At 44.3% G+C, this 27,828-nt stretch overlaps 1 protein-coding gene across 1 annotated transcript in view; it reads right to left on the reverse strand.

The window, feature by feature from the left end:
- Nucleotides 1-637: 637 nt before the first annotated feature.
- Nucleotides 638-27,828, reverse strand: part of GUCY2C (guanylate cyclase 2C) — a 72,694-nt gene continuing 45,503 nt past the window's right edge. The window contains exons 17-27 of the mRNA XM_058282826.2: nucleotides 24,653-24,785; nucleotides 21,816-21,953; nucleotides 20,941-21,029; nucleotides 17,748-17,839; nucleotides 14,204-14,362; nucleotides 10,597-10,789; nucleotides 7,626-7,800; nucleotides 5,074-5,172; nucleotides 3,824-3,918; nucleotides 2,334-2,410; nucleotides 638-1,301 (exon numbers count right to left, since the gene is read on the reverse strand). Coding sequence (XP_058138809.1) covers nucleotides 1,127-1,301; nucleotides 2,334-2,410; nucleotides 3,824-3,918; nucleotides 5,074-5,172; nucleotides 7,626-7,800; nucleotides 10,597-10,789; nucleotides 14,204-14,362; nucleotides 17,748-17,839; nucleotides 20,941-21,029; nucleotides 21,816-21,953; nucleotides 24,653-24,785 — 1,425 coding nt within the window. The 3' untranslated portion in view covers nucleotides 638-1,126. The remainder of the gene's footprint in view (nucleotides 1,302-2,333; nucleotides 2,411-3,823; nucleotides 3,919-5,073; nucleotides 5,173-7,625; nucleotides 7,801-10,596; nucleotides 10,790-14,203; nucleotides 14,363-17,747; nucleotides 17,840-20,940; nucleotides 21,030-21,815; nucleotides 21,954-24,652; nucleotides 24,786-27,828) is intronic.

Here is a 27,828-nt window from a genome sequence, read left to right on the forward strand (position 1 = left end):
GTCTCCTTGTGTGTGAAAATAAGGAACAGAGAGATTGCAAACCTTCAGGTTCCAAGTAAGGATTCTGGCTGCATATTATTATTTAAATATTAGAGACATTCTTCTTTTTTTTTAGGAGGTACTGGGGATTGAACGCAGGACCTCGTACATGGGAAGCAGGTGCTCAACCACTGAGCTATATCCACACCCCCCCTGCATATTATTTTATCTTTTTTGTTTTTCCTGCTTTCCTAGTGATGGAGAAGACATATTTTTCTTAATCTCTGGAGTTTTTATGCAAGGCCTGGAGGAGTTGTTTTAGCTGTGACGTTTTGAAGGCGTGGTGCCAGAGGAGTTACAAATTGGTTGTGCCAGTCCAGCTCTCCTCAATAGCAGCTGACTTCCTTCATTTTCCCTGAGATGTCAGGTGCCTTAGGCAGGGGTGAGGATGGCTGCTGGAGGGTGTGTGGGGGGAGTGGTCAACAGGCTTGGACTTTGTCCTGCACCTGAGGCAGCTGCGGTGGTCTGCAGCAGTGCCACCAGCTTTGCTCTGCTTCGGCGCAGGGGAGGCGAGCCAGGTTTCCAGCAAGCGCAAGATGATGGCTGGTGCATTCCGGGAAAATAGACCGACTTGATGGAAACACACACATCGACTCCATCAACTTTTAGCTTTTATTCCTGCCTAATATGGAATATACTTTCTGCTAGAATTATTTTGAGTTAAATATAATTTAGTGGAGAGAGATATTTAAAATAAAATTGTCAATTAAAAAAAATTCTATTATGAACACAGAAAGTAAAAGAGCCAGTAAACAAAACAAGACAAAACTAGAATAAACGGAATAAGAATGAAATCTCCTTAAGTTCTAGATCGTGTGTTCCCTCCTCCTCTTCTCCAGATGGAAGCTCCCTGGAGCAACCTTTGGGATAAGGCTGCAGAGAAAAGGTAGGTATTGCACCAAGAACATCCATGTGACACACAGGAGAAAGTCCATGTTCCAGTCAGGACAGTCAAGGCCAAGTAGAAATCATCTAAGTCCTTTTCTGCTTCATTGAGGTCTCAGAAGAACAGGGGCTTGCAGGATGCTTGAGGCTGCTAGCTAAGTGCAGCTGCATTTAATCTGCCTGCAATTTTGGCCTTTTAGGCTTAAAAATAAGTGTACTCCTTGTCTGTGGTGTTCAGCTGCAGGTATTCCAGAGTGCCTTTTTTGTAGCTGGCTATCCGTGTTGGTTTTCGGCTCCTTATCCCTGCAGCCTGCCTCTTCTGTAAAGAGCTGGCAATCATGTCTGAAAATTCTGCTTGCAAGCGTTGTTGATTCTCCCTGGAAAGGGGGTGGGGAGGCAAAAGGGAACTTCTCAGCAATTCATACAGAATCTTCCTTAGCTCCAGAAGAATCAGTTCAGTTCACCAAATACTCATTGACTGCACACCATGTGCTAGACACTGCTAGACACAGGCAGTGAAAAAAATACGAACTGATCCTTGTGTTTGACGAGACTTAAAACTACACTGGTCCTTACAAATGAGCCAAACGTATTTCAAGCAGGAAATTATATTTCAATTTCAAAGGGAAACAACATGCTGCTAGAATTAGAAGGCACAGTTAGGAGGGGAAAGGAAGCCAGCAGCATGCGAAGCCCTGGCCGCATCACCCTGAAAACTTGGGGGTCCCAAGGGGTGTAGTTTTGGGGTAGCTCAGCAGGGCTTGAAGGTTTCAAGAGCTTGGACTGGGCTGGCACTTCTAGTAAGAGGCGAGGTCACCTGTGCACAGGGAAGTGGTTTTGGCATCTCTGCAGGCTTGGAGTCCGTCCGGGCCAGGCATTAGCAGCCTGCAAGACAGGCTTTCTCTACCCCTGCAAAAGCCATGGCCACTGTGGACTGACAGGTGTCGTGTCTGCCAAGGTGCAACTGCATGATAATTGGAGTTTCCTGTCGGAGAACTGAAACCCGCCAGCTAGATCTGAAACCTCGTGTTCCTCATCTCCAGGAGAACACAAACTCGGTGTGGAGACCAGAGCCAGCCCTGGGGTGGCGGAGGCCGTTTCCAGCAGGTGGCTGGGCAGGGGGACATGGGCAGGGGGGAGTGCAGAGTGCCCCTCTGCCTCCAGGATGCTCTCCTCCTGCCGGAACCCCACATGTGGGAGGTGACCTCTAAACTGACCTCTGTTCTCCCGGGCAGGCCCGGAGCACCCTGGTTCTGCCAGCCAGAAGGGCGGTTTCTAAACCTTCTCATGTGTTCAGCCCCTTACCTCGTGTTCAGCGTGTCACTGCCGCCTGCACGGCACTTGGCAACAATGAAACTGGCTCTATGGGAAACCTTAGGGAGCCTCCCCTCCCTCTCCCTGCAGCTTACACGGTCGGAGGGGCTGGCAGGCTGTACTCCTGGCCCTTCATCCCCGTCAGCCAGTAGGTGGTCTCAGTGCCTCTTCCCTGGCGAGACAAAAAAGGCATATTCCACGCAGCCCAAGGGCACAGCACAGGCCTCGCCCACTGCCCCCACCACCTTCTTTTGGCAAGGGACAGTTCACCTCTGCACGTCTCAGCACATGTTCTTGAGATGATTTACATGATCTCTAGACACAACTTTATTCCAAGTGCCTTTTTAAAAGTAAGTCATTTACCAGACATGTAGAGTTTTCTCATTTTTCCCCAAAAGACATTTCAAAAATATCACTATACATGTGAAATATGAATATGGGTAAAAGCGCATATGTAAGACTGTTTTTCTTTGAAATGGAACCAATATATGTTAATACTACAAGATGTAAATATCAGATAAAAAATTATGCTAAGTGAAAGAATCAGGCACCAAATACCAAATATTGTGTGATTCCATTTATATAAAAGGTAAATATAAATCAATTTACAAAGATGGAATTAGGCTAGTGGTTACGCAGGGCAGGGGAAGGACTGCTAAAGCATGTAGAGTTTTTCTTTTTGGAGTAATGAAATTGTTCTAACATTATTTGTGGTGAATTAAACTTATCTAACACATGTACTTTCTCTGCAAGGCACACCCCAGCCTTCTTGAATTTTAGAGCACTTAGATGGCACTTCAGCACTATGGTAGGGACCATCTTAAAGAGTGCAACCGCTAAAAGAAAGCACACAAATGTGAAAAACGTAGCATTAAATATATTCCAAAAGGACACTTGTTACAGCATGAGAGCTGAAACAAGAAGGCAGAGCGTCACACTCAACCTCGGGTGGGAAAACGCATGGGTTGGGCAATTCAAATTTTTTGCTGCTCTGCACATGTATGTGAGTGATCCCAAAAGCACCGTATTGATTTTGGAGTTACAAATAAATTTTAGCAAGCAGGTAAATTTGCAAACATGGAACCCAGAAATAATAAGGAATGACTGTGTGGAGGAAACAGTGACAACGTTTTATATTGGTCATGGTTCAAAATACCAAAAAAGGGGAAGCGGATGTAGCTCAAGTGGTTGAGCACCTGCTTCCCACATATGAGGTCCTGGATTTGATCCTTGGTGCCTCCTAAAAAACAAACAAATGGAAAAACCAACTTCCATTGGGGAGTGGATGTGGCTCAGTGGTTGAACACCTGCTTCTGATGTATGAGGCCCTGGGTTCAATTCCTGGTACCTCCTAAAAAAGAAAACCGAAAAAGCCAAAAGGCTATGTGGAGTAAAGGAAAGGCCCAAATCCACATTCTTCAGGGTGGCTTCTCCCAGGGGTAATGGGCGATCATTGCGGGGTGCATAGAAAAGGATTCTTTCTCTTCATGTGCCTCAACTTCACCAAGGGATGTCCAGCCTGGGCCAGCCTGACAGGAGGTGGTCTACATGCTTTTCTCTGTGTGCAGTCGGGTGGGTTCCTTACCTTTAAGTAAGTCTCTCCTCTCACTTCATACAGGAACTGGCACTCGGTTCTCTTCAGAATGGCTATGGTGGAGCCGCTCACGTGAATCCTCAAGGCTGGAAAGGCGAGATAGATAAAGAAGCTTCGTGTCCATTTAAAATGTGCCACAGTCACAGTGGTTTCCCTTTGATGCAGGTGCCAGAGGCTTGCTAAGCGCTTAACATACTTCACCTCAACCCTGCCCAGCAGCTCTCCCAGCAAAGATTGGTATCCCATTCTCAACTTGTATCTTCATCTTTTTGAGGCTTATATCAAGTCACTTCCTGCTTCCCTCCCTCCTCCTCCCCCCAATTCACAGAGCCATGGATTATCAGTCAGAATTTCAACACCAGTCCATCTAACCCCAACCTTGTTCTTTCCTTTGCAGCATGAATTTTCCAATATAAGCTGGTTAGAAGCTAGTACCAGATCATCAGTGGGCTGCCAAGGCACAATTTTGCCTCTCGTGGTTTTGCAAGTCCCTCTACACATATCCATCAATGCTTCTTTCTCTTCTATGTATTCCCTTACTGTCACACTGTCATCAGTATTTATTGAGCATCCACCACATGCACTGCACTCTAACTTCCCTGCCAGCAAATGCCATACAAGTTTTGTGTAGAACAAATACTTAGATTTTTCTTTACTAAAACCAATTCCCAGGAAAACTAAATAAAAAAGAAATAGAAAAATTGAAACAGGGTAGATATTCCATATTCAACCCACTATTTTTTTTTTCCAGTCCCAGGGCTGGGGATTGAACCCCACCTCATATGCAGGGAGCTGGTGCTCAACCACTGAGCCACACTGGCTGCCCTGAGTTGGCTTTTTCATTTGTTTGCTTGTTGTTTGTTTTTTTTGCTTTTAGGAGGCACCGGGGACTGAACTGGGACCTCCCATGTGGCAAGCAGGCACTCAACTGCTTGAGCCACATCTGCTTCCCCTAATTGGTTTTTTTTAACTTACATGGATCTATGCTAAATGTCAAGCTATTCCAGGTGGATGATGCCTGAATGTATTGCGAATGAATCAAAAAATAACAGTAACATCTAAAACTGAGCGAAGGATGAATAAAACAACAAAAGCAAATGTAGCCAGGGTGAATTGACACGGGATCACTTCCGGCCAGTGTGAAGGGCCACTCTTCACTTCACTGGAGTTTGTATCTCCTTACTGTGCATCTTTACTAGAAGACTGAATCTCTGTCCTCTAAGAAAAACAATCATTCTTACGGAGGCCTGTGGATTCCATCCTAGAGGCTGTGTTGACAGTATCTCCAAAGAGGCAATATCGTGGCATCTTGATCCCCACAACTCCCGCAGCACAAGGACCTGAAACGGAGGAGAGAAAGCAGGAAGTGGAGGCAGTGGAAAGGGCAGCATGGAGTGAAGACAGGTGAGCCTCTTCTGGGTCAGATGCTGAGTACTTCACGACATGGAGAAGAGGCTGAGGGTGGAATGTGAGCTCAGACTTTTGCTTTAAATGGATGTCTCCAATCGGAGAAGCATCATTTTTCAAAGGATGCTTTCAGCAAGTATTTTGCTCTAGCACAGAAAAGTACATGTGCACTAAATGAGAAGGCACATTGCTCAGAGATCCAGGTCACAAAGACAGGAAGTTCTTCTTGCATAGCTAATGTTTTAAATAGAAGGCTCTCAGGAGGGAGGAAGTCTTTCCCTGCTTGCTTATTGTATCAAGTCACACAATCCTGAACTCTAGATTGCTAGAGGGAATAGTAGACTAGAAGGCACAAGGGCTCATGTCTATTTAGTTTAATTTTCACTTTTAGTCAGGGTAGCATTTCTGGGATTTGTGGCATGATCGTGGATGACCCAGAAGGCAAAACCTTGGTATCATCTTCCCTGAGCCTTTCTTGGGCCAGGTGAATGCAGCTGGATAGGGGAGAATGTCAGTCAAGGACATTCTTTTTTTTTTTTTTTAACAACAAAAGTTGACAAAAGACTGTGCTCCATGGCTATTAGGTAGGAAAGAAAAGTTGTTCAACCAATTGTTTGCGTGGAATGTCTGAACACGGAGTTTTTAGAAGATAACAGTTAACTCAGAAACTGCAAAACTGGGTTTTGGGTAGCAGTAACTACTAATCTTCTAGTTGGATTGTTGGGTTTTGATCTATACATGAATTCCTTTGCAGATTTATCCTAGAAATACTCTGTGTTTATGAACATCCAAAAAATAAAAAAATAAAAATACTTGAGCTTCCCTGGAGTGCTGAGCCTCTCTCCATCAGAACTGATGCAAAAAACAACAAATGAACGAACAAAACAAACCTACAGGGAAGGGAAGGGATGGGAAGGAGCAGTAGGGGCAGCTGCCTGTTCAGGTGATCTCCAAGCTCCCCAACCATGCCTGGTTGTGTGTAAGGACAAGTGACTCTCCACTTTAAAAATGGAGAGATAAAGCTGGGACAGCACCTGGTAGTGAAAACTCCATGCAGATATATGTTCTCCTGCTGATTCCCAAGATTGAACTTGGCAACCCTTAGATTTCACAGGCCCAAACCCCTCCAGGTATGAGATGACCTCTAGTCTTCCTGGTGGTACCCTCAGATGGTTAGCAGATCATGGGGAAACTGGACTGGGCCAGGACCAGAGCTCCATTGTCACTGCCTGGGCTCAGTCAGTCTCACTGCCATCCAGGCCTGGGAGTGCGTGATGGGTCAGGAAAGAGTCTGCTGCTGCTATGGCCAGAGAGACGCCCAACAATTCCCCTATGTGTATATGGAAATATCTATGGCACTTGGCCATGGCCATGATTAGTGAAGGCCAAGGTTATGTCCCTGGCAATCAAAGTTTTAAACTTTTTTCTATTTACTATCATTTTGAGAATCTCACCATTTTATTACTCATTCAACAAATATTTACTGTTGGGCTCTGCACTAGGCACTGTGGATACAGGATGACATTTGCACTTGCAATGTTTTCTGGTCATTGCCACAAAGCCCAGGACCATCTCTTAGATTCTCTATATTCTGGATCCTCTGTGGGTTTGGAGGGCAGGGAAAGGATCAAGAAATTATAGGGATGTGTGATTTAGTTTAACACAAGGAAAAGCCACCTAGCAATCACAATTATTGAATAATAGAATGAGTTGGCTTGGGAAAGCATAAGTTTTCTGGGAGTCCTGAGGTTATACTGAAGTGGTTATATGATTATTTATCTTGGAAAATATAAAGACAATTTATGCTCTGCACAGGAGTTCCTCTCCAACTACGTTTTTCTATGATATTTGTAATTCATCTTCTCAAATCTCTCAGTTCAAGGACGGGTAACTTTCATGGCTTTTTAAGTGGCCTCTGTTCTTTCTGTACCATTGGAAGGAAGGCTGGAGGGAAGAAAAGGGGGAATCTAAATGCCCCTTATTATATGAGGTCCAGTTAGTTTTTTGTTTGTTTGTTTTTTGCCCCTGTAGATTATCTAATCCACTTAGCCTTCTATAATATTTTAGTGTAAACAATATATAGCAGTTGAGAGTGGGGAGAGGGAATGGGGAGGAGATAAATGAAATAGTAAATTTGGTGACTTAAAAAGTAAGTCCAAAGCTCGTTTCAGCAAGTGGTTGGTTGTTTACCATTTCAGGAGTCAAAGGTGTTATCAAAAGTGTTTTCAGAGCTCTCTAGTGACTGGGTCTAAATATATCAGGATGCATAATGGGGCTCCATGTTGGGCAGATAGAACTCAAAAGTAAACCTCATGTGAAAATCCATCACAGTTGCAGACCCTTTATCCGTTCAGATTTAGCTGGTACACAGAGATGCATGTGGTACCAGAGTGAACGCCAATGCGAATCCATATCGGCAGGCCCGGAAGATGCTCCAGCTCGAAGGTCCCCATGAAGCTGAGGATGTCCAAGGCCATCTTGGCAATGTCTACTGCGTGCCGATTGCCATTCCTCTTAGGCAGACCGCTAGCCACCATGTAGGCGTCGCCGATGGTTTCCACCTGGGGAAAGACACAGACTTGAAAGAGCAGCACTTCGTCACGATCAAACACACCCGTGTTCTAGGAATTCAGTATGAACACAGCCCCGTACTCTTTTAATGAGGCAGTTCAAAACCAGCCTATGCAGGGAAGCGGACTTGGCCCAGTGGTTAGGGCGTCCGCCTACCACATGGAAGGTCCGCGGTTCCAACCCCGGGCCTCCTTGACCTGTGTGGAGCTGGCCCATGCGCAGTGCTGATGCACGGAAGGAGTGCCCTGCCACGCAGGGGTGTCCCCCGTGTAGGGGAGCCCCACACGCAAGGAGTGTGCCCCACAAGGAGAGCTGCCCAGCGCGAAAAAAAGTTCAGCCTGCCCAGGAATGGCGCCGCACACACAGAGAGCTGACACAACAAGATGATGCAACAAAAAGGAACACAGATTCCTGTGCTGCTGACAACAAAAGCGGACAAAGAAGAACACGCAGCAAAATAGACACAGAGAACAGACAACTGGGGGGTGGGAAGGGGAGAGAAATAAAAAATAAAACATGTTTAAAAAAAAAAACCAGTCTATGCTGATTTCTTCAGTGTTTTAATGGTTTTATGGTCTAGTTAAATAAATGGTTAAAACAATTATAAAGAATTCTAACCATAAAAAGTACTTAATAATAATATAAATCATCCAGGTGTGGTGACAATTTTATAAATGTTTAAATAACCCAACTGATTTTATGCAGTTTATGCAAACAGCCTTCAATATAGGAGAAACCATTAATGTTTTCTAATGAATTGCCGTTGTTTTACTAAATTTATCTAAGTGCACCCTTAATTACCAGAGAAGTCATCTGTAGCACTTATTTTTCACATACTATTTAAGAAAAGAATTGTAGGTTCTTCTAAGACAAAATATACATCCTTGTAGTATGATGATTCCAAATACTTTTCCTGTAATAAGTAGTAGATTTATGTTAATATAATCCTATATTATTCTTTGAAAAATGTCTTCCTCTTTAATTTTATTTGCATAATCATATGCATAAGTCTATATCTGTTGGTTAGTTAACTCCTTTTTGCCAACTTTCTCTAAAATGCATAACCATTTTCTATCCTGCAGGAACTGTTGTTAATTTAGCTCTCAGGTCTCTATATGGTGGGGAATGGACTAAGACAAACATCCTCTCTGTTGATTATTATTAACAGATCATTATATATGAGTGTCCACTAAATTTTATTTAAGAATTACAATGTTTCAGGCACATTGTTATTTCAATAATCTTCACAATAACCAATTGAGTTAGATGTTATTTTCACCCCCATTTTGCAGATAGGTAAACTGAGACTTGGTGAAGTAAAATATATCTAATGAGGTCATGCAGTAAGGGGCAAATTGGAATTTGAACGCAGGTGTCTAATTCTCAAGTTACTTGATCTATTTGCTCTACTATTTTTCTTTTTTTTTTTTTTTTTTTTTAAAGATTTATTTTTATTTATTTAATTCCCCTCCCCTCCCCCGGTTGTCTGTTTTCTGTGTCTTTTTGCTGCGTCATGTTTCTTTGTCCGCTTCTGTTGTCGTCGGCGGCACCATTCCTCGGCAGGCTGCTCCCTCCTTCGCGCTGGGCGGCTCTCCTTATGGGCGCACTCCTTGCGCGTGGGGCTCCCCTACGCGGGGGACACCCCTGTGTGGCACTGCACTCCTTGCGCGCATCAGCACTGCGCATGGGCCAGCTCCACACGGGTCAAGGAGGCCCGGGGCTTGAACCGCGGACCTCCCATGTGGTAGACGGACGCCCTAACCACCGGGCCAAAGTCCGTTTTCCTCTACTATTTTTCCAATATGAAAATGTGGAAATTCAATTCTCCTTTACTCTTTCATTTTTTTAAAGATTTATTTATTTATTTCTGCCCTCCTCCCTCCCATTGTCTGCTCTCTGTGTCCATTTGCTGTGTGTTTTTCTGTGTCTGCTTATATTCTCATTAGGCGGCTCTAGGAACTGATCCTGGGACCTTCCAGAGTGGGAGAGAGGAGATAATTCTCTTGTACCACCTCAGCTCCCTCTTCTGCTACGTCTCTTATTGTCTCTCCTCTGTGTCTCTTTTTGTTGTATCATCTTGCTGCGCCAGCTCTCCATGTCGGCCAGCACTCCTGCATGGGCCGGCACTCCCATGTGGGCTCGCATGCTGCGAGGGCTGGCTCACCACACAGGCCAGCTTGCCCTCACCAGGAGACCCTGGGCATCAAATCCTGGACCCCCTATATGGTAGACAGGAGCCCCATTGCTTGAGCCACATCACTTCTCTCTCCTTTACTCTTGTGAATCATAAATCATTCGCCCAGAATTGGTCTGCTCTCTAGTCAGAGAATAGATTCAGTTCTGAATATTACAAAATGCTCTCCCTGTTCTACATTACTCTTTTTTGAAAGATGTTGGTTAATCTTTCTATTCAACAACGACAAAAAAAGAAAACAGATGAACTAATTCTGTTTATTATAACCCCTGTGTATTCTCAGCTTCATTTGTAATCAGCCTAAACACTGTCCATTTTAGGAGATGATTTGAGAGCATGCACCTTCTCTAAATTTACTACCCAAAGTTCAGTCCTGATCAACTTGTTTTCATCTTGCTTCTAATACTACATGGCCATTTTTACTTCTGATCCTTCTTATTCTTCCACTTCTTTTCACCTTTAGCTTGGATTCAAACCACCAATTTATTAAATCCTAACTTAGAGAGGACAAAACATGAGTAACAACAGGAACAACCATTCTGACTCTGAACACCTGTCCACGTGCTTCGGCTCTGTGAGCTGACATGCTTACCTTGTAGACATCATGGTTATCGACAATGCGGTCAAAACTCTTATAGATGTCATTGAGCATGTCCACCACTTCCATCGGGGTGCTGTATTTGCAGATAGTCGTGAAACCTACAATGTCACTGAAGTAGATTGTAACTTCCTCATATAGTTCAGGCTCCACAATGCCTTTCTCCTTCAGAGATTTTACCACTAGCCTAGAGAAGGAAGGAAAAAATGTGCCTTCAGTATCAGTAGATATGTGTGAACACATGAACACAGATGAATAAGCAGGTTTAACATTAAGTTAGCATTTGATAATTAACCCTAATACAAACATATACATAACCTTAATACATACATAACTCTAATACATATATGTGCTTGCCCACTTTTTACCTATTGATAATCAGCTTCTTATAGCTCTACATCTTGAAGCTAAGAAGATTGTGCCATTAATGGAATATCTTGAATCACTAGAGTTAACACGTAACTTTGTCACCAGAGTCAATTGTGTTATCTTGCTGGCATATGTAACATGGTATTGTTTGATATGACTATGAAAGCACAAGGCATTTAAAGTTTAATTGTGATGTATTCTGAACCAGAACGTATTTGATATATTCTGAACAGATTTGGTTCCTTTAAAAATCAAAACCAATCACCATGTAAACACAAGTTAAAATTATACTAAAACTGATAACATGTGGACAAATAGGTATGTATATTAGGATTATATATGTATTTAGGATTATAGGTATATATGCATTAAAGTTGATTTTTAAATAGAAGTCAAATAAAAGCAATTTAAATGATCTTTGTTGATGAGTTCTATAGGAGCAATATATGAAATCCAGAATTGAGAGAGAAGAAGGGACTTCACACTTCCGTTATGTGCCGAGCTGCCTTCTCACTGAGAAAAGCTGGGTGGGGGCAGACATGAGCTGGCTGCTCCCTTGTCTGACCTTGGGATCGCTTCGTGTTGGGCCTGAATATGGAACCACTAGACTCAGAACCTGACAATTTGGAGGTGCCATAGAAGCCCTTGAGAATGAAGCCCTGATTTTTACAGGTGAGAAACCTGAGGCCTAAAAGGCAACTGTGACTTTCAGAAGGTCCCACAGCTAAGGGCAGAGCCAGGATGAGAACTCGGCCGAGGAGCGGGTCTAGCTATCGTACCACGCCGCCCCACGGCCCGGCTTGGGGTATTTGGGTATGCTGAGTACAGAGAAGGAAGAATGCCCGCGCTCTCTAAGAAACCAGCAGCCTTTGATCACCACAAGGATTCACAACACTCGTTTAGAGCCCCTCCAGCGCATCAAGGGGAGTGTTTTCAACTGGTGCAGTGAAAAAACTTGAGACCTTGGAAAAACACCCTTTGGTGTGGCTCTTGGGCTCACAGGGGCATTTCTAGGGTGGTGGTTCTTGATATGCCCATTAAAAGAACGCAGAGTATTTTGGGGGCTAAATAGATGTAATGACTAAATTTGATATTCCACCACTTTTTTGCCCTACATTTTACTTCCTGTATCTGAAAAGTCACATGAGCTTGGAAAATGATGCATTACCCAAAGAGAGAAACTCAGGTGGGTGGATGAAGGAAGGAGGGGCTGTGACTTAACATTGGGAAGCTTTGGTAACAGGTTGTTGCTGACACAGACAGAATTAGTGTACAGAATAGATGTCTTAGAAAGTCTTCCCATGAGGCAAAAACCATTTTTTAAATCTATTTCAAAATCCCGAGAGGTCTTGCTACAAGTGTTTAAGTAGGATCTGGTTCCGACGTGCAGTCTTACGTTTATTTACATTTTTGCTGTAAATTTTTCTTTTTGATTCCTCTAATTATCATGCATGTCCATCTTAGTTTTATTTTTCAAATATAAAGAATTTTCATATAACCATCCAAGAGAGTTGCTCTGCAGACACGGTGGTATAGAGAGACTTGTGCGGGAAGCGGATGTGCTCAGTGGTTGAGCCCCTGCTTCTCATGTATGAGGTCCTAGGTTAGATCCCTGGTACCTTCTAAAAAAAAAAGACTTGTGCACTATGACTTTGTCAGTCCAATAACAAAATCTATCCCCTATCGATCAAAGTGGCATACTGACCCAAGTCTAGGGAAAAAGCAGAGAAGGGGAGCCAGCTGTCTCAGATCAACTGAGCGACACGCTTGCTTAAAACCACCGAGGCTGAAACCCTGGGAAGACAGCCAGGTAGTCAGTATGCTGCTCCTGTCACAGGTCCGCATGGAAGGCCAGATCAGGAACCTGCACTACATAACTAGTTATTTATGGAGTTCGGGCAGACTGCACTCCCTGAAGAAAACACTGAGGATTCCTGCCTCTTCCCGGGGCTCTATTCCCAGCCCATTCTTGGGCACTGTGAGGGCACGGGGATCCTGCCAGACGCCAGAATGGGCACAGCTGTGACCGCTGCCTCTTCACGCAGGCCTGGAGAAAAGAAACTCTTAATTTAGAAAATACTCACATACTCTCAAAATTTATCCTTTCTTTGTATAGAACTGATTTTCTAAATGAGACAAGGGTTCAAAATAAATAATAATACAAATAAGAACCATGTCTAATATTATTTTTATAATTACAAATTACAACCATGTATAATAATAAACCATTTCACATAAAATAACAAGCATGGACGTTCCAGGCACTGTGCTAAGCACCTTATATCCTATATGTTATCACTGGGTATTCTAGGACCCACATTGTGGGGTAAATGGGAAACTGAGGCTTGGAGCATTACATAACTCCAAGATTGCACAGCAGTAGTATGTGATGGAACCACGATTTGAAGTCACCTGACCTCAATTCCCATAATTTTTTCCAGTGCTGGCCCTCCCAGCTTATCTTTAATCAAATAAGACAGTCCCTAATGAGAAGAGAACATTACTTCTCACTTGTGTACCACTGTGAACCAGCCCCTAGTTCTCTGGATTTTAATTCCTTGCTTAACACCCCTCAGTTATTACCCGCATACCAACACTCACAGAACTCTAAACCGAGGCTGTCCTTGGCTGCCACTTGGGGGTTTCAAACTTACTTCCGTCCTCTCCTGGCACTGAGCTGCCTCACAGGCTGGAGTCAGCGTGCGGCCGCCTCTGTGATGAGGCACCTGCTGTGTGTTTCCTATTGCCTCCACCAAGGACTGTTCCTACCTCTTGTTACTTGGCTTCTACTTGAGGTGGAAAGAGGAGAGTGAAAAAGCTGATGCTGAGTACTTAGAAATGCCTTATATTTCATATATTCCCCAGAAATATTTGATGTCCGTTTTGAGACTGAGGAGGGACAGTGACTTGCCTAAGGTCACAAACTTGGTAGAAGCGGCAGATAGATGCTGGACACAAGTCCACTAACTCTGAAGTCCACGCTTCTTCTATGGTACCCCATGGCCATTAAAAAATAACCTTTCTTCTAAGTATTTAGAATACAAGCCAGAAAAGGCTTAGCAGGCATGCATATTTTTAACTCAATAATCTGCTGACGAATATGCACAAGGGAATAAGCCTATGTAAGTACAAAGAACAATTCTAGACAGACCTGCTGCTGCTTTCAGCTCCCAGCTCTGAGGTGTGGCTGTGGAATCCTGGGAAACCATGTTAGCAGGACGACGTCCCTTACCTTGGGAGCAACATGAAGTTAAGTCTGTCCGCTCTGTCCCTCTCTGCCTTGTACAGCTGGGTCCTCTCCTCCACCAGGTGTTCCAGATTTCGAGAATATAGCTGTAGACGTCGGATTAAGGTATCCATATAACTTTCATTTTTTTGGTCATGAAAAAGGCTGTAGGTAGTAATAGATAAAGAGCTCTCACACATTATTAAGAAAACATGAACACCCAGTAAAACAGTGGGCAAATCTGATGAACAGGTAATTTAAAAATAAAAATGGCTAACATATAAACTAGAAAAATTTAACCTCAGGAGAAATCAAAGAATTAGACATAGAAATAAACTTAGAAAAGTAATTGTTCACATAAAGGTAATCAATGTTGGAAAGAAGGTGGGAAAGTAGACTATACAACCTCCTGGAGGATGATATGGCAAAACGTGTCAAAAACTTTAAGAATGCACACACCAGGAAACAGATGTGGCTCGAGCAGTTGAGCTCCCACCTACCACACGGGAGGTCCTGCATTCGGTTCCTGGTGCCTCCTAAAGAAGATGAGCAAGACAGCAAGCTGATGCAACAAGAAACACAAGGAGGAATCACATAATGAGAAACACAACAAAGTAGAGAGCAGAGGAGGCTCAAGTGATTAGGCACCTCCCTCCCACATGGGAGGTCCTGGGTTTGATTTCCATTGCCTCCTAAAAAATAAAAGGAAGATGAGCACACAACAAACAGACACAGCAAGCACAAACAGTGGGGGTGGGGAGTGGGGAATGAGAAGGAGAAATAAATAAAATCTTTAAAAATAAAAAAGAATGCACACACCTAGTGGTCCTCAATTCTACTTCTAAGAATTATTCTAAGGAAACAATCATGAATGTGTTCAAGGTTAACTTCAAAGTAAGGCACAGCATTCTTTATAATAGCAAACATTTCAAAATAACTTAAATGTGTAAAAAATAGCATAGTTAGAATATTATGTACAATGGAATATTAATGTAGTATTAAATATAAATTAGAATAGTTATTCAAAGGGGCTTCCTCTATATTATTAAGTGAAAAAATCAATTAGCAAAATGGACAAAGTTAGAATTCCAGGTGATATTTTTACTTTGCTTATTTATAGTTTTAAAATTTTTGATAATCGTCAATTGGCAATAAGAAAAATACTCCAAAAAAGAAAAATTTTAAAAGTCTCCAGAAATGATAAACTGGGGTGTGAGAGAAGGACCAAAGATGCCAGGCCTTATGGCTCATGTACTCCTCAGCGCAGAGAGCCCCAGAGTCAGGTTTCCAAAGGAAAAGACCTGGTTCTGGTTTGCTTTGTTAGGCCAAGGCCATGTGGATGAGCCGCCCGCTTCTTCTGGCCCTGTAAGCCTGACATGTCTTGGTGCAGAGCTCGAGGAGTTGTTGGGAGGATCAGTGATGATGTTCATAACATTTCATTATTAACTATCAGTTATGCCACTTTTGCACCCAAGGAGAAGCTGGCCTTCGTCGGAATCCCCTGGGGTGGGGAGAGATGCGTGTTAAAAAATTCAATACATTTTGGAGGTGCTGGATGAAAATTGCTGGCATGGAGATTAAGGAACTGGCTTGGGCTTCCAGGGCATTCTTAGTTGAAACCACGAGCACACAGTTTATTTGAATGGAAAGTATAAGGGGTGGGAATGGGTTCTCCCTTATCTTACTCCATGGTGAATTAGTTCAATTAAAGACCTTGACTGAATATTTTAATCACCGCGGGAGTTATAAAAACTCTTGATGCCCAGCCTGTACTCCAAGCCAATCACCCCAGGGTGGGGTGGGCCTCGGGGATTGGTAAATTCCCAGGCAATTCTAACGTCCAGCCACGTTTGAGAACCACTGAATTAAAGGCTAAACATCAGGGGCCCAGCGTATCTTCACAAGCTTCAGTTTCATGGGGAACCCATCTACAAGGGCGAAAAAGGGCAAGGACTAAGCTCTTTATCCTTCCCTGCTCCGTCCCCACCGCTGACCAGTCAGTGACTGCACTTCTGCTGCCTTCACTCGACCTCATCCTCAGCCCTGGGCTTGTGGTCTCAGCAAGTATCTGATACTTTAGACCGAATGAAAACGATAGAAAGTTGGAGCCAGAAGTTACCATAGCAATAATCTTATTAACCCAATTTTATTAACAAGAAAACCAGACCCAGTGAGGGTATGACTTGCCCGATGACCCACAGCAAGCTGCTCTCATGTCCTACTGTAGACACTGCATCCCCTCTTTCTTAGGCCAGTTTATTGTCTCCACACCACACAACATCTAACTGAAAATATGGGAAATCTAGAATCCAACCTAACTGGATCATTGTAGGATGCAATTTTTAATTTCTTTGAGCCTGAATTACACTCTGATTCACAATGCACGTCTTAAGTACTTGGGCCAAGGTCTTAAGGTTTTAGGATCTTAAGAGACTCACTGATCTTCAGACTGATTTGGGTTTTTTTTTTATTTATTTTTTTATTTATTTAATTCCCCCCCTCCCCCTGTTGTCTGTTCTCTGTGTCTGTTTGCTGCGTCTTGTTTCTTTGTCCGCTTCTGTTGTCGTCAGCGGCACGGAAAGTGTGGGTGGCGCCATTCCTTTGCAGGCTGCTCCCTCCTTCGCGCTGGGCGGCTCTCCTTACGGGTGCACTCCTTGCGCGTGGGGCTCCCCTACGCTGGGGACACCCCTGTGTGGCACTGCACTCCTTGCGCGCGCATCAGCACTGCACATGGGCCAGCTCCACACGGGTCAAGGAGGCCCGGGGCTTGAACCGCAGACCTCCCATGTGGTAGACGGACGCCCTAACGACTGGGCCAAAGTCCGTTTCCCTGATTTGGGGTTTTATAGATACCCAGAGCCCATGCCAGACTTCAGAATCCTAAGTATCTGTGGAGGGGGTCTGTGAACTACATTTTCAACAAACAACTTTTTGATCAATCATAATCTGTTTTTGTTTTTTGTTTTGTTTTAGGAACTAGGGGCCAGGGATTGAACCCTGGACCTCATGTGGGAAGCTGGTGCTCAACCACTGATCCACATTGGCTCCCTGAGTTATTTTTCACATGTATTTGCTCATTGTTTGTCTTTTCACTTTTTTCTAGAAGGTACTGGAACCTCCCACGTGGAAAGCAGGCACTAGTGTGCTGGAGCCACATCTGCTCCCGCAGGATTTATTTTTCAATCAGGCAAGTTTTAGGTAAGTCATATGTGTGTGTGTGTGTGTGTGTATACATATATATATATATTTTTTTTTTTTTTTTGAGATACTGGGGCCGAGGATTGAACCCAGGACCTTGTACGTGGGAAGCCAGTACTCAACCACTGAGCCACACTGGCTCCCCTTAACCAGGCAAATTTTGATCTTCAACTTTTCAAGTGATCATTGGCCTGAGAAATTGTCTGTTGGTCTCCATATCACTTTAATTTTGGGGGGACAGATGTTGCAGACATTTTTCCCCCTGCAACAGGCATACTCATTCTTTGTCACTGAATGTCAACTGTTAGAACAATCTGAAATTATTGAGAAAAAATAAAAGCTGTAGCAATACCCAAATATCTTGGCCAGTGTATTTTCAATTTTCTTGAAATCTGGTCTCTTTTCTGGATCTTCCTCCCAGCAGCTTTTTACAAGTAGATACACCTAGAAGAAAGACTGATTAACCAACTGGTCAGTGAACTCAATCAGTATAGAATCCTATACTATTCTCTTCCACGATGGGAGTAAATAAGGCAGGACATATTTTTAAATATCTCCAGTGGGGAGAAGTAATGCCCAGGTCTCTGCAATTTCTGCCTCTGGCAACACCACTGGCAGGACCTTACCCCACCTTTCTGTCGGGCCCTAAATTATGAAAAGGTGACAGCAATTTGGATGAGGATGGTGGATGGGAGAGACAAAATGCTTTAGCACAGTGTGATGGTTAGGCTATTGTGTCAACTCAGCCAGGTAATTGGGCCCAGTTGTTTGGTCAAGCAAGCACTGGCTAACTGTAATACAAGAGCATTTAGGGACTTAAGTCACCATTGACTTTACTGCAGTGGTAAATCATAGATAGCTGGTTATAATTACATCAATCAGGCAGATTGCCATCAGCAGTGAGTGACATTTAATCCAATCAGGTAAATGCCTTAAAAGGGGAAGTGAGTCCAGCATTGAGAGAGAATTTCCCAGCTCGTCTTTGGACAGCCAACATCTCCCAGAACTCATCAAGAACCTTCAATGGACTTTCATTGGAGCCGCTGGTTGCAGCCTGCCTGTGGAACCTGGACGTGTGCATCCCCACGCTGCATGAGAGACTCTTACAGAATCACATACTATTGACAGATACCTCTTGTAGATTCTGTTTCCCTAGAGAACCCTGACTAGTACAGGCAGTTTGCAGGGTTTTTGTTGGTGTGTATGAGACAAGTGACTCTAAGCGAGAGTAAGGTCCACCTCACCTCGGTGGTTCTCAGCCAGCAGCTGATACTAGGATTGCTGGGGGGGGGGGCTTACAAAATACTTGAAGCCAGGCCCCATCCCCAAGGGATTCTGATTTAATTGGTTTGTGATGGACCTAAGGAGGTTTCTAGATTGAGGGGGCGGGGGATAAGGCTAAATTTGCATCTCAGATAAACAAATGATAATTCTTTAGTTTACTGTATGTCCCACATATGCAGGACAAAAGGTCATTTTTTTCAAGTTCCCCAGGTGATTGTAATGCACGAGTGCAGCTGAGAAGTTGAGGGGGCAAAGGGGTGCCCTGGAGGCAGCATGCAGGACCATCAGCTCATCTGTTGCCACTTGTTTGCAGTTTTTGCTTGATCAAAGAGCAAGAGGAAACCATTTGTTTTAAAGAAAGTTTGTTCTTCACGTTGGCTCAAGACAAGGTGACAAATGGTACTGGATGCAGGCCCCATCCCTGTACTTGGCTTGAATGAGTCCTGGAGAGGGACTAGCACCACGACAGTCTCTGGCTGCCCATTTGCACCCCCAGATGATGCTCCTGCCTTGGAAAATGAACTGTGGCTGCATCAGAGAGCACGGGACAGTGACCCTACCAACGGGGCTGATGCAGTGCAAAACACGTGGTGCTTCTGTGGCATCGCACAGTGCTTCAGCTCCAGGCTGCAGGGGAGCCAGTTACTAGAAAGGAAAGCTTGCTCCTCACTGCCGAGTCCAGCACCACCCAACTACACAGGTAAAGGCAGGAGGACGATGCTTTGGTGAAAGAGGCTTTAAACAGCATTTGAATATACTCAGACTAGAAAGGAGGGTCCAAGAAGGGAAGCTAACGTGTGGCAGGGAAGCCCAGGGCTGGGAAAAGCAGGGGAAAGGAAGGAATGCCGGGAAAACACAGATAAAGGCAGCTGTATCTCAGGACCTCGGGGCCACCAAGTGCCTTTAATGGCAAAAAAAAAAAAAAAGAGGGCGGAGAGAAGAAGGAAAAACAGCCCAGTGTCTGGTCATAAAACTCATCTCCCAGAGTGCTTATAAATTTAAGGATATGTCTACCCTTATCTATCGAGAAACAAAAGGCATTTCTTTTAAAAAGACTGTAAACATTTTCTCATTCTCACTATCTTCTTAGATTAGAAAAGAGCTTGTAAAATTCTTAAAAAGAATTTCTCCTTACAGGCCTTTGTGAGGGATTACTTTAAAAATTAGGAAATGCAGGGAGAAAACTATTTTTCTTCAGAGGGGGGCTAGAGGAGCAAAATGTACATTTTTCTTTATTGTTTGTGAATGTTTTAAAATCAGGATAGTAATTATAAGCCACATACATGTATCTCGTGAACATCTTGCTCTTTTAGCTCCTAGAAATTGAGAACGTGCTGCGTACCTAGGTAGTCAGCTCTTCCCTGAGCTGGGGGAGGTGGAGAAGGGCAGAAGGAGTGTGGTGCACTGATAAGGGCTCCCAAATCCCTGGGCCCTGAGAATGCTACTTTTATTTTAAAAAAGGGTCTTAGCAGCCATGATTAAGTTAAGGATCTCGGGGAGCAGATGTGGCTCAAGCAATTGGGCTCCCGTCTACCATATGGGAGGTCCAGGGTTCGATATGCAGGGCTTCCTGGTAAAGGCACTCTGGACCACAAGGTAAGCTGGCCCATGCAGTGTGCTGGCATGCGTGGAGTGCTGCCCTGTGCAGGAGTGCTGACCCACACGGAGAGGTGGCACAGCAAGATGTCACAACAGAAAGAGACAAAGAGGAGAGGATAAGAGACACAGCAGACCAAGGAGCTGACGTGGCGCAAGAGATTGAGCACCTCTCTTCCACTCTGGAAGTTCCCAGGATCGATTCCTGGAGCTGCCTAATGAGAAAACAAGCAGACACAGAAGAACACACAGTGAATGGACATAGAAAGCAGACAATGGAGGGAGGGGGGAGAAATAAATAAATAAATAAAAAGTTAAGGATCTCGAGAAGGACACATTACCTGGGATTACCAGTGTGGCCCCTAAATGCAATTGTGTTTACCGAATGAGAGGGAGGCAGAGGGGGCTTAGACATCCAGAAGAGGAGAAAGCAGTGTGACTGCTGAGGCAGAGGTTGGAAGAGGCAAGGAATGGAGCCTTCCCTAAAGTGAGGAGGGCGTGAGGCGCTGCCCACACCTTGATTTTGGCCACCTGACACTGGTTTCAGACTCCGGCGTCCAGAACTGTGAGAGAATATATGTCTGTTCTTTTAAGCAACCAGGTTTGTGGTAACTTGTTCTCCCAGTCATTGGAAACTAATACGGGAAGGGAATCGATGTACTTACTTCCAGCTCCTTTTCCTCTGCTGTTTCCAAGAACAGATCTGGGCGGAAGGGTTTCACTCCATTGGAATATTCCACTCTGAAAATCTTCTCTGATGGAATGACAATTATTCAAATTACATGAAAGAATGCTGCATGAAGAAATTGCTGCAGGTGACACTCTCTGAGCTGGTTCACCTACCCTAGGCGGCTCTTGAGCCCAGACAGAATGTTCCAGAACCTAGGCCAGCACTCAATAAGTGAATAGGGCAGCAGGTAGAGACTTACACCCACTTATACCCGGGAGGTTACCTTAAGTTAAGGCAACTGACCCTTTAAAACTACCCAGTAGGCGTCCTTTGACCAGCACTCTCACCCAGCCCTACACCCCTTAGCCATCTCCTCCACCCCACCCCACCAGACTTGCCTTAAGAGCTTGTGCATAATAAGTGCTCAATAAGTGAACATTAAGTGAATGAATGAAATGACACCCCCCCCTTCCCCACCAAGGACCTGTTACAAAAGTGGCAGATCTTCTCTTAGTATGAACTCAATTAAGTATGTCATACTGCTAGAGTGGTCACATTCAGTTGTTAGACACAATTCTCCTGCTGGGATCAGGGGGAAAGGGGGAAATTGTAAGGGAAGAGTCTTTGACTATCAATAAAACTGTAAGGATGCCTGGCAGTGGTATACTGTCATTTCCCTTTAAAAGCATCCAACAATGACACCGTCATTTAAATCCTTCTAACCCCCTGGGAAAAGTGCGGTGCGGATACGCCGTCACTTTTGCGGATGGAGACCTGAGCTGTGGGCGCACGCGGCTCGGCGGCTCAGGCAGCCGGGGGCGCAGGGCGCCGGCTCCCCGTGGGGCGCAACCGCAGGGCTCAGTGGCTCACCGTTCTGGTCCCGGCAGCTCGACGTGTAGAAGGTTTCCCTCCGCAGGATTATCTCCTGCGCGATGATCCCGTAGCTGTACACGTCTCCTTTCTGGGAGGTGCTGGCCTCGCGGAGGTGTTCCGGGGCTGTCCACAGGTCTGAGCGTTCAGCAGGGGGAGGGGAAATGAGGGCTGTTACGGGCTGAACTGTGGTCCCCAAAGGACATGATTCAGTCCTGACCATCAACGTGACCTTGCTTGGAAAGAGGGATTTTGGACTAGTGTGGGCCCTAATCCAATAGGGCCAGTGTCCAAGAGGAAGAGGAAATTTGGACACAGGGCAGAGGCAGAGATGGGAGCTGTGCTGCCAACAAGCCACGGGCCACCAAGGATTGCCAGCAAACCAGCAGCGGCGAGGGAGAGCCCAGGAGGGGCTCCCTCGTGGCCCTGCCTGACACCGCGCTCTCAGCCTTCCAGCCGCCAGGCCTGGGGGCAATAACTGTCTGTGGTTTAAGCCACAAGTCTGGTATTTTGCCATGGCCGCTCTAGGAAACTGAGGCAGGGTGAGCAGCCCACAGGTGTCCAGCATGCTTTTGCTCTTTAAGTCCCTACACCATCTACCTGGAATACGACTAGCCTTTTGTACATGGTCCCAGACTTTTGAGGAGGTTATGCTAACGCTCATGCTACGTGGTAGAACATACCCTTACTTTTTTTTTAAAAGATTTATTTTTAAAATTTATTTCTCACCCCCCCACACCCCCCCCCCCCTTGTCTGCTGTGTCCATTTGCTGTGTGTTCTTCTGTCTGCTTGCATTCTTGTCAGTGGCCCTGGGAATCTGTGTCTCTTTTTGTTGCATCATCTTGCTGCGTCAGCTCTCCGTGTGTGGGGTGCCACTCCTGGGCAGGCTGTACATTTTTTGCGTGGGGCAGCTCTCCTTACAGGGCACACTCCTTGCGTGTGGGGCACCCCTACACCAGGGACACCCCTGTGTGGCACAGCACTCCTTGCTCATCACACGGGTCAGGAGGTCCTGGGTTTGAACCCTGGACCTCCCATGTGGTAGGTGGATGCTCTAACAGTTGAGCCAAATCCACTTCCCCATACCCTTACTTTTAGGCTGACAAGGTAATGCCGGGATTGGAGCGAGGCTGTATGGCAGTATCTTCCCCAAAACTGAAAGTGCTCATGGTCTACCTAGAACAGAGTCTGGTGTATTATAAGTAAACATCTGTGGGATGAATGCAGTAGAATATGAGAGACTGAGGAATTTAATAACTTATGGGACATATAATTTAATAACTTATGGACCTGTTAAAGGCTTTAAACATAAATATAACTTTTATATATAGTCACTAAAAGAAAATTAAGAGGACATTTGAGCAAATAGACAATCATTAATGTTTTCTAGGCATGACATACTGGCAGCCTCTAAGTCTGCTATTGCCCTCAGAGGTGTCTGCTTTGGTTCCTGCCATATACTTTTCAAAAAATTTTACATATACAAAATTTACTTACAGTTTACTACTGTCCCTCCCACTTCCTATTGCTTTACGTCTGCTCCACTTCACACAAGTGAAATGCTCTTGTGTCCTGTGTTTGGTTCCCACAGGCACTGGCCTTTGGGGCCCCTATTACCTATAATATTTAGTAATAGAGGCATACAATTAATTTTCCTTCAACATCCCTTGAAAACTTTTCAGGATCACCTAGCCCTTCCAAACATTTCTGGATCTCTATCTTCAGCAGTTTCAATGAAAAAAATCTATAGATTCATGTTGCTAGTTGAAATGATCTGCATATGATGGGGTACATTTTCTGCATTCAGTCTTCCATTCAACTGTTGAATTTATGTCTTGTGGATTTATGTGACTTGAGGTTTATTGTAAAATTGATCCTAAAGGGTTGATGTTGTAGGAATAAGAAAATCTTAATTGCAGGAAACTGGCACCACAGGTGGTTGGGTAAAACTGAGGGGTGTTTAAGAGAGCAGGACCTGCCCTGTAGTTCAGCAGATCTTGTGAAATGGTGAGTCATTTGGTGCAGGAGATTTCCCCAACCACATGATGACCCATGCTTGGCAGATAGTAGGTGCTCAACAAGTTCTTTCTGGAGTGCGCTCACTATCGCATTGTGCTTGACATGACCGTGGAATTAGGGGCAAGATTATCATTTTTCTTTTATTGAAAAACTAAAGAATTGCAAAGTAGAATTAGAAGTAAAATTTAGTTTTTGGATCTACATAGTATTTTGAGGCATATATGAGTGCTAGATTTCTGAGATTGTTTGAGCCTAAGAATAGGGGAAAATATTCAATATGAAAAGCCCTTTATATTTGACAAAAATCACTTTTCTTTGTATTACCAGTTTTGATCCACACTACAATCCAAAGAGGGATAAGTAAGAATATATTTTATTCATAAGAAAAACTAAATCAAAGATAAATGAAGATGTCTAGGATCTGGATATTGGTCTTCAGCCTTGCACTCCATTTTCTTAGACGAATCTTTCAGTCTCTCTGAGCTTAATTCTGTCTTCTCTAAAGGAAGAGGGGTTCAGTCAGATGATTTTTGAGGTCTCTTTCTCTAACCTATATTTTTCTACCCAGCAACTACTTCCACAAGCCAATAATTTCTGCATGATTTCTCACCATAATCAAGGGATCCACAGATGAATCCACGGAGGACATTTGTTCAACTTAAGAAGTGCTCGTTGAACACTGCAAGTGTGCTGTGCTGGAGAATGAGACAGCTGTTGCCTCTTGTGGCTCCAAATGTTTATTTTCTGATCAATATCACCATTTCCTAAGCACTCTACATGGACTTATAAGAAAACAAAAATCAAGTTCATTACAGACCTTTTTTTGGAGCTAAAATGGCATTGCAGCCAAAATCTGTGATCTTCACCACCATTCGACTATCCACCACACAATTAGTGGACTTCAAACGACCATGGACTTCTGTCTTACTGGAGTGCAGATATGACATCCCCTATAATTTTTCAGATGAGAGAGAGAGAGAGAGAGAGAGAGAGAGAGAGAGAGAGAGAGAGAGAGAGAGAGAGAGAGAGAGAGAGAGAGAGAAATGTGATACTCTTCAGCTGCTTGATTTTTTTTTTTAAAGAAAGTGACATTTTGAAATTATTTCAGCATACAGATAGACATCCCATAAGGTTTAAACTTGGTTCCATTCATTTTATTTTTAAAATACTATTAAAGTCCTAATATTTGCCTAAGCACTATATTCAGTTTTGAAGTTTAATTGACACAGTAAAAAAGCAATTGTCTAAAGACTCTAAGCCACTATATAACATTTTGCAAAGGATTGACCCCAATTTTTCTTTTCTAAGAAATATTAACCATCTCAAAAAGGAAAGAAAACATTCCAGAGAATCAAGAGAATGGATTTTTTTTAGTGATTCTGCTTGTTGCTTTTTTAGTCTGTAGCCTTGAGTATGTCTATGGTTTTCTCCTAACTCAATTTTAAAATAGGAATAATAAGGCAGCAGGGCTTGGCTAGATTACTTACTGAAAATGTAATGTTTCAGGAGGACAGAGCAAGATGGCAGTGGAGTCAAGAGCTCCTAGAGTCAGCTCCTGCTGCAGGGCAGTTAGCAAACACCCAAAATTCTCTGGAACTAGCTAAATCACCAGTTTGGGGGCTGCAGGCGACCAGAAGAGCATCCTGCAACATCCTTGAAGGAGTGGAAGGAGGAGACTGCCTGTCTGCAGAGAAGACTCCTAAATAGAGCACTCCACACCATGGAGGCTGGTGCCCATCCTCCACTGGAGGCTCAAGCCACCTCGGGAGCAGTTCGGTGGCTGGAATTGAAAGCTCCACTTCCCCAAAACAGGGGAGAGATGGTTGGGCACCAACTTCAGGTACTGAGGAGTAAATTCAGCAGGCTACAGTATGATCCTGAGAACAGCTAAGGTTTGAGCCTGTCCAAGGCAGAAAGAGGCTGGAAGCTGCCATCTTAACCCCGTGCCTGGCACAAGGGGCAGCGGGGTGGACTGAGAATCCCAGTGCTGATGGGGACCGGCTTCTTCCATTCAGGTCAGATTGCAGCTCTAGTCTAGGCCCCAGCGCCACCTCCGACAGTGAGGACGCTGCGGGGACCTGTACCAGCCTCCCCGGGAAATTACCGGCCAAGCCCTGGACGCCGGGATCGTTCTACTCTGGTGGCACAAGCCGCCCCAGGAGCTGCTCTGTGACGGGAACTGGAAGCTCCATTTCCCAGAAACAGGGGAGGAGGAGACGGTTGGCTGCTGATTTCAGCTACTGATTGGTAGACTCAGAAGGCAGAGGAATAACCGTCGGAACGGCTGGGGTGTGAATTTGTCCAAGTCGGAAGAGGCCCGGTGACCATTCTGACTCTGCCCCCACCCTGGAAGGAAGCCAGGCTGACCAAATATCACAGCGATGGTAGGGACCGATTTCTTTCACCTGGATCAGCCTGCAGCCATAGCCTAGGCTTCAGTCCCACCTCTGGCAGGGAGGGCACTGGCTAGCTCAGCACCAGTCTACCCACAAACTGAATAATTAAAAGTCTACTGGTGCACCTGCAGTCATCTTGGACCCGCACTGCATAGGTTGCTGCCCATACCTGCAGCTCCATCCCAGCCCCAGGCAGGGGAGAAAGGGGCGTGAAGCTTCATCAGTCTCTCTGGGCAACTACAGTCTAGGCCTGCCTGACTTGGATTATTCCACACAGCTGTGACTCTGTCCTACCCCTTGCAAAGGAGAAAGTTGGGAGAAGCTTCATCCGTCCCTGGGGCAATGAGGGCAGCTTGAGCTTCCACAGTTTATAGCACCAGTTACATCCATGACTCCCACTGCGCAACCAGCAAGGGAGAAAAGGCAGGAAGCCCTAAACTAAAGAGAAAAACTGCACCCAGAATAAAAACTCTAGTAAGCCAGATGCCAAAGCACCAACAAAAAATTACAATCCACACCAAGAAACAAGAAGCTATGGTCTGTTAAAGGAAAAATATAAGCCTCCAGATGACAGAAAGGAGTTGAAACAACTAATCATAGATGTTCAAACAAATCTCCTTAATAAATTCAATGAGATGGCTAAAGAGATTAAGGGTATTAAGCAGACACTGGATGAGCACAAAGAAGAATTTGAAAGCATGCATAGAAAAATAGAAGATCTTATGGGAATGAAAGGTGCAATAATGAAATTTTTAAAACATTGGAATCATATAATAGCAGATTTGAGGAGGCAGAAGAAAGGATTGGTGATCTTGTAAAAATGGACTCTAAAAATGAACATACAAAAGAATAGATGAAGAAAAGAATGGAAAAAATGGAGCAAGGTCTCAGGGAACTAAATGACAGCCAGAGATCTGCAAACATACATGTCATGGGTGTCCCAGAAGGAGAAGAGAAGGGAAAAGGGGCAGAAGGAATATTTAAAGAAATAATGGTAGAAAATTTTCCAACCCTATTGAAGGACATAGGTATCCATGTCCAAGAAGCACAACATATTCCCATCTGAAAAAATCCAAATAGATCAACTCTGAGACACATACTCCTCAGAATATTAAATCCCAAAGACAAAGAGAAATTCTGAGAACAGCAAGAGAAAAACAATGCATAACATATAAGGGATACCCAATAAGATTAAGTGCTGATTTCTCACCAGAAACCAAGGAGGCAAAAAGACAGTGGTCTGATATATTTAAGATACTATGAGAGGAAAACTTCCAGCCAAGAATTTTATATATAGCAAGATTATCTTTCAAAAATGAGGGCAAGATTAGAATATTCACAGATAAATAGAAACTGAGAGAATTTCTAAGCAAAAGACCAGGTTTTCAGGAAATACTAAAGGGTGTGCTAGAGCCTGAAAAGAAAAGACAGGAAAGAGAGACCTGGAAGAGAGTCTAGAAATGAAGATTATATCAATAAAACTACTTAAAAGTATCAAAAGAGTGGTGGACAGTGGTTAGGGCGTCCGTCTACCATATGGGAGGTCCGCGGTTCAAACCCCGGGCCTCCTTGACCCGTGTGGAGCTGGCCAGGCGCA

The sequence above is a fragment of the Dasypus novemcinctus genome, chromosome 20 (genome assembly GCF_030445035.2).
Source record: "Dasypus novemcinctus isolate mDasNov1 chromosome 20, mDasNov1.1.hap2, whole genome shotgun sequence".
In the NCBI taxonomy this organism is placed as follows: Eukaryota; Metazoa; Chordata; class Mammalia; order Cingulata; family Dasypodidae; genus Dasypus; species Dasypus novemcinctus.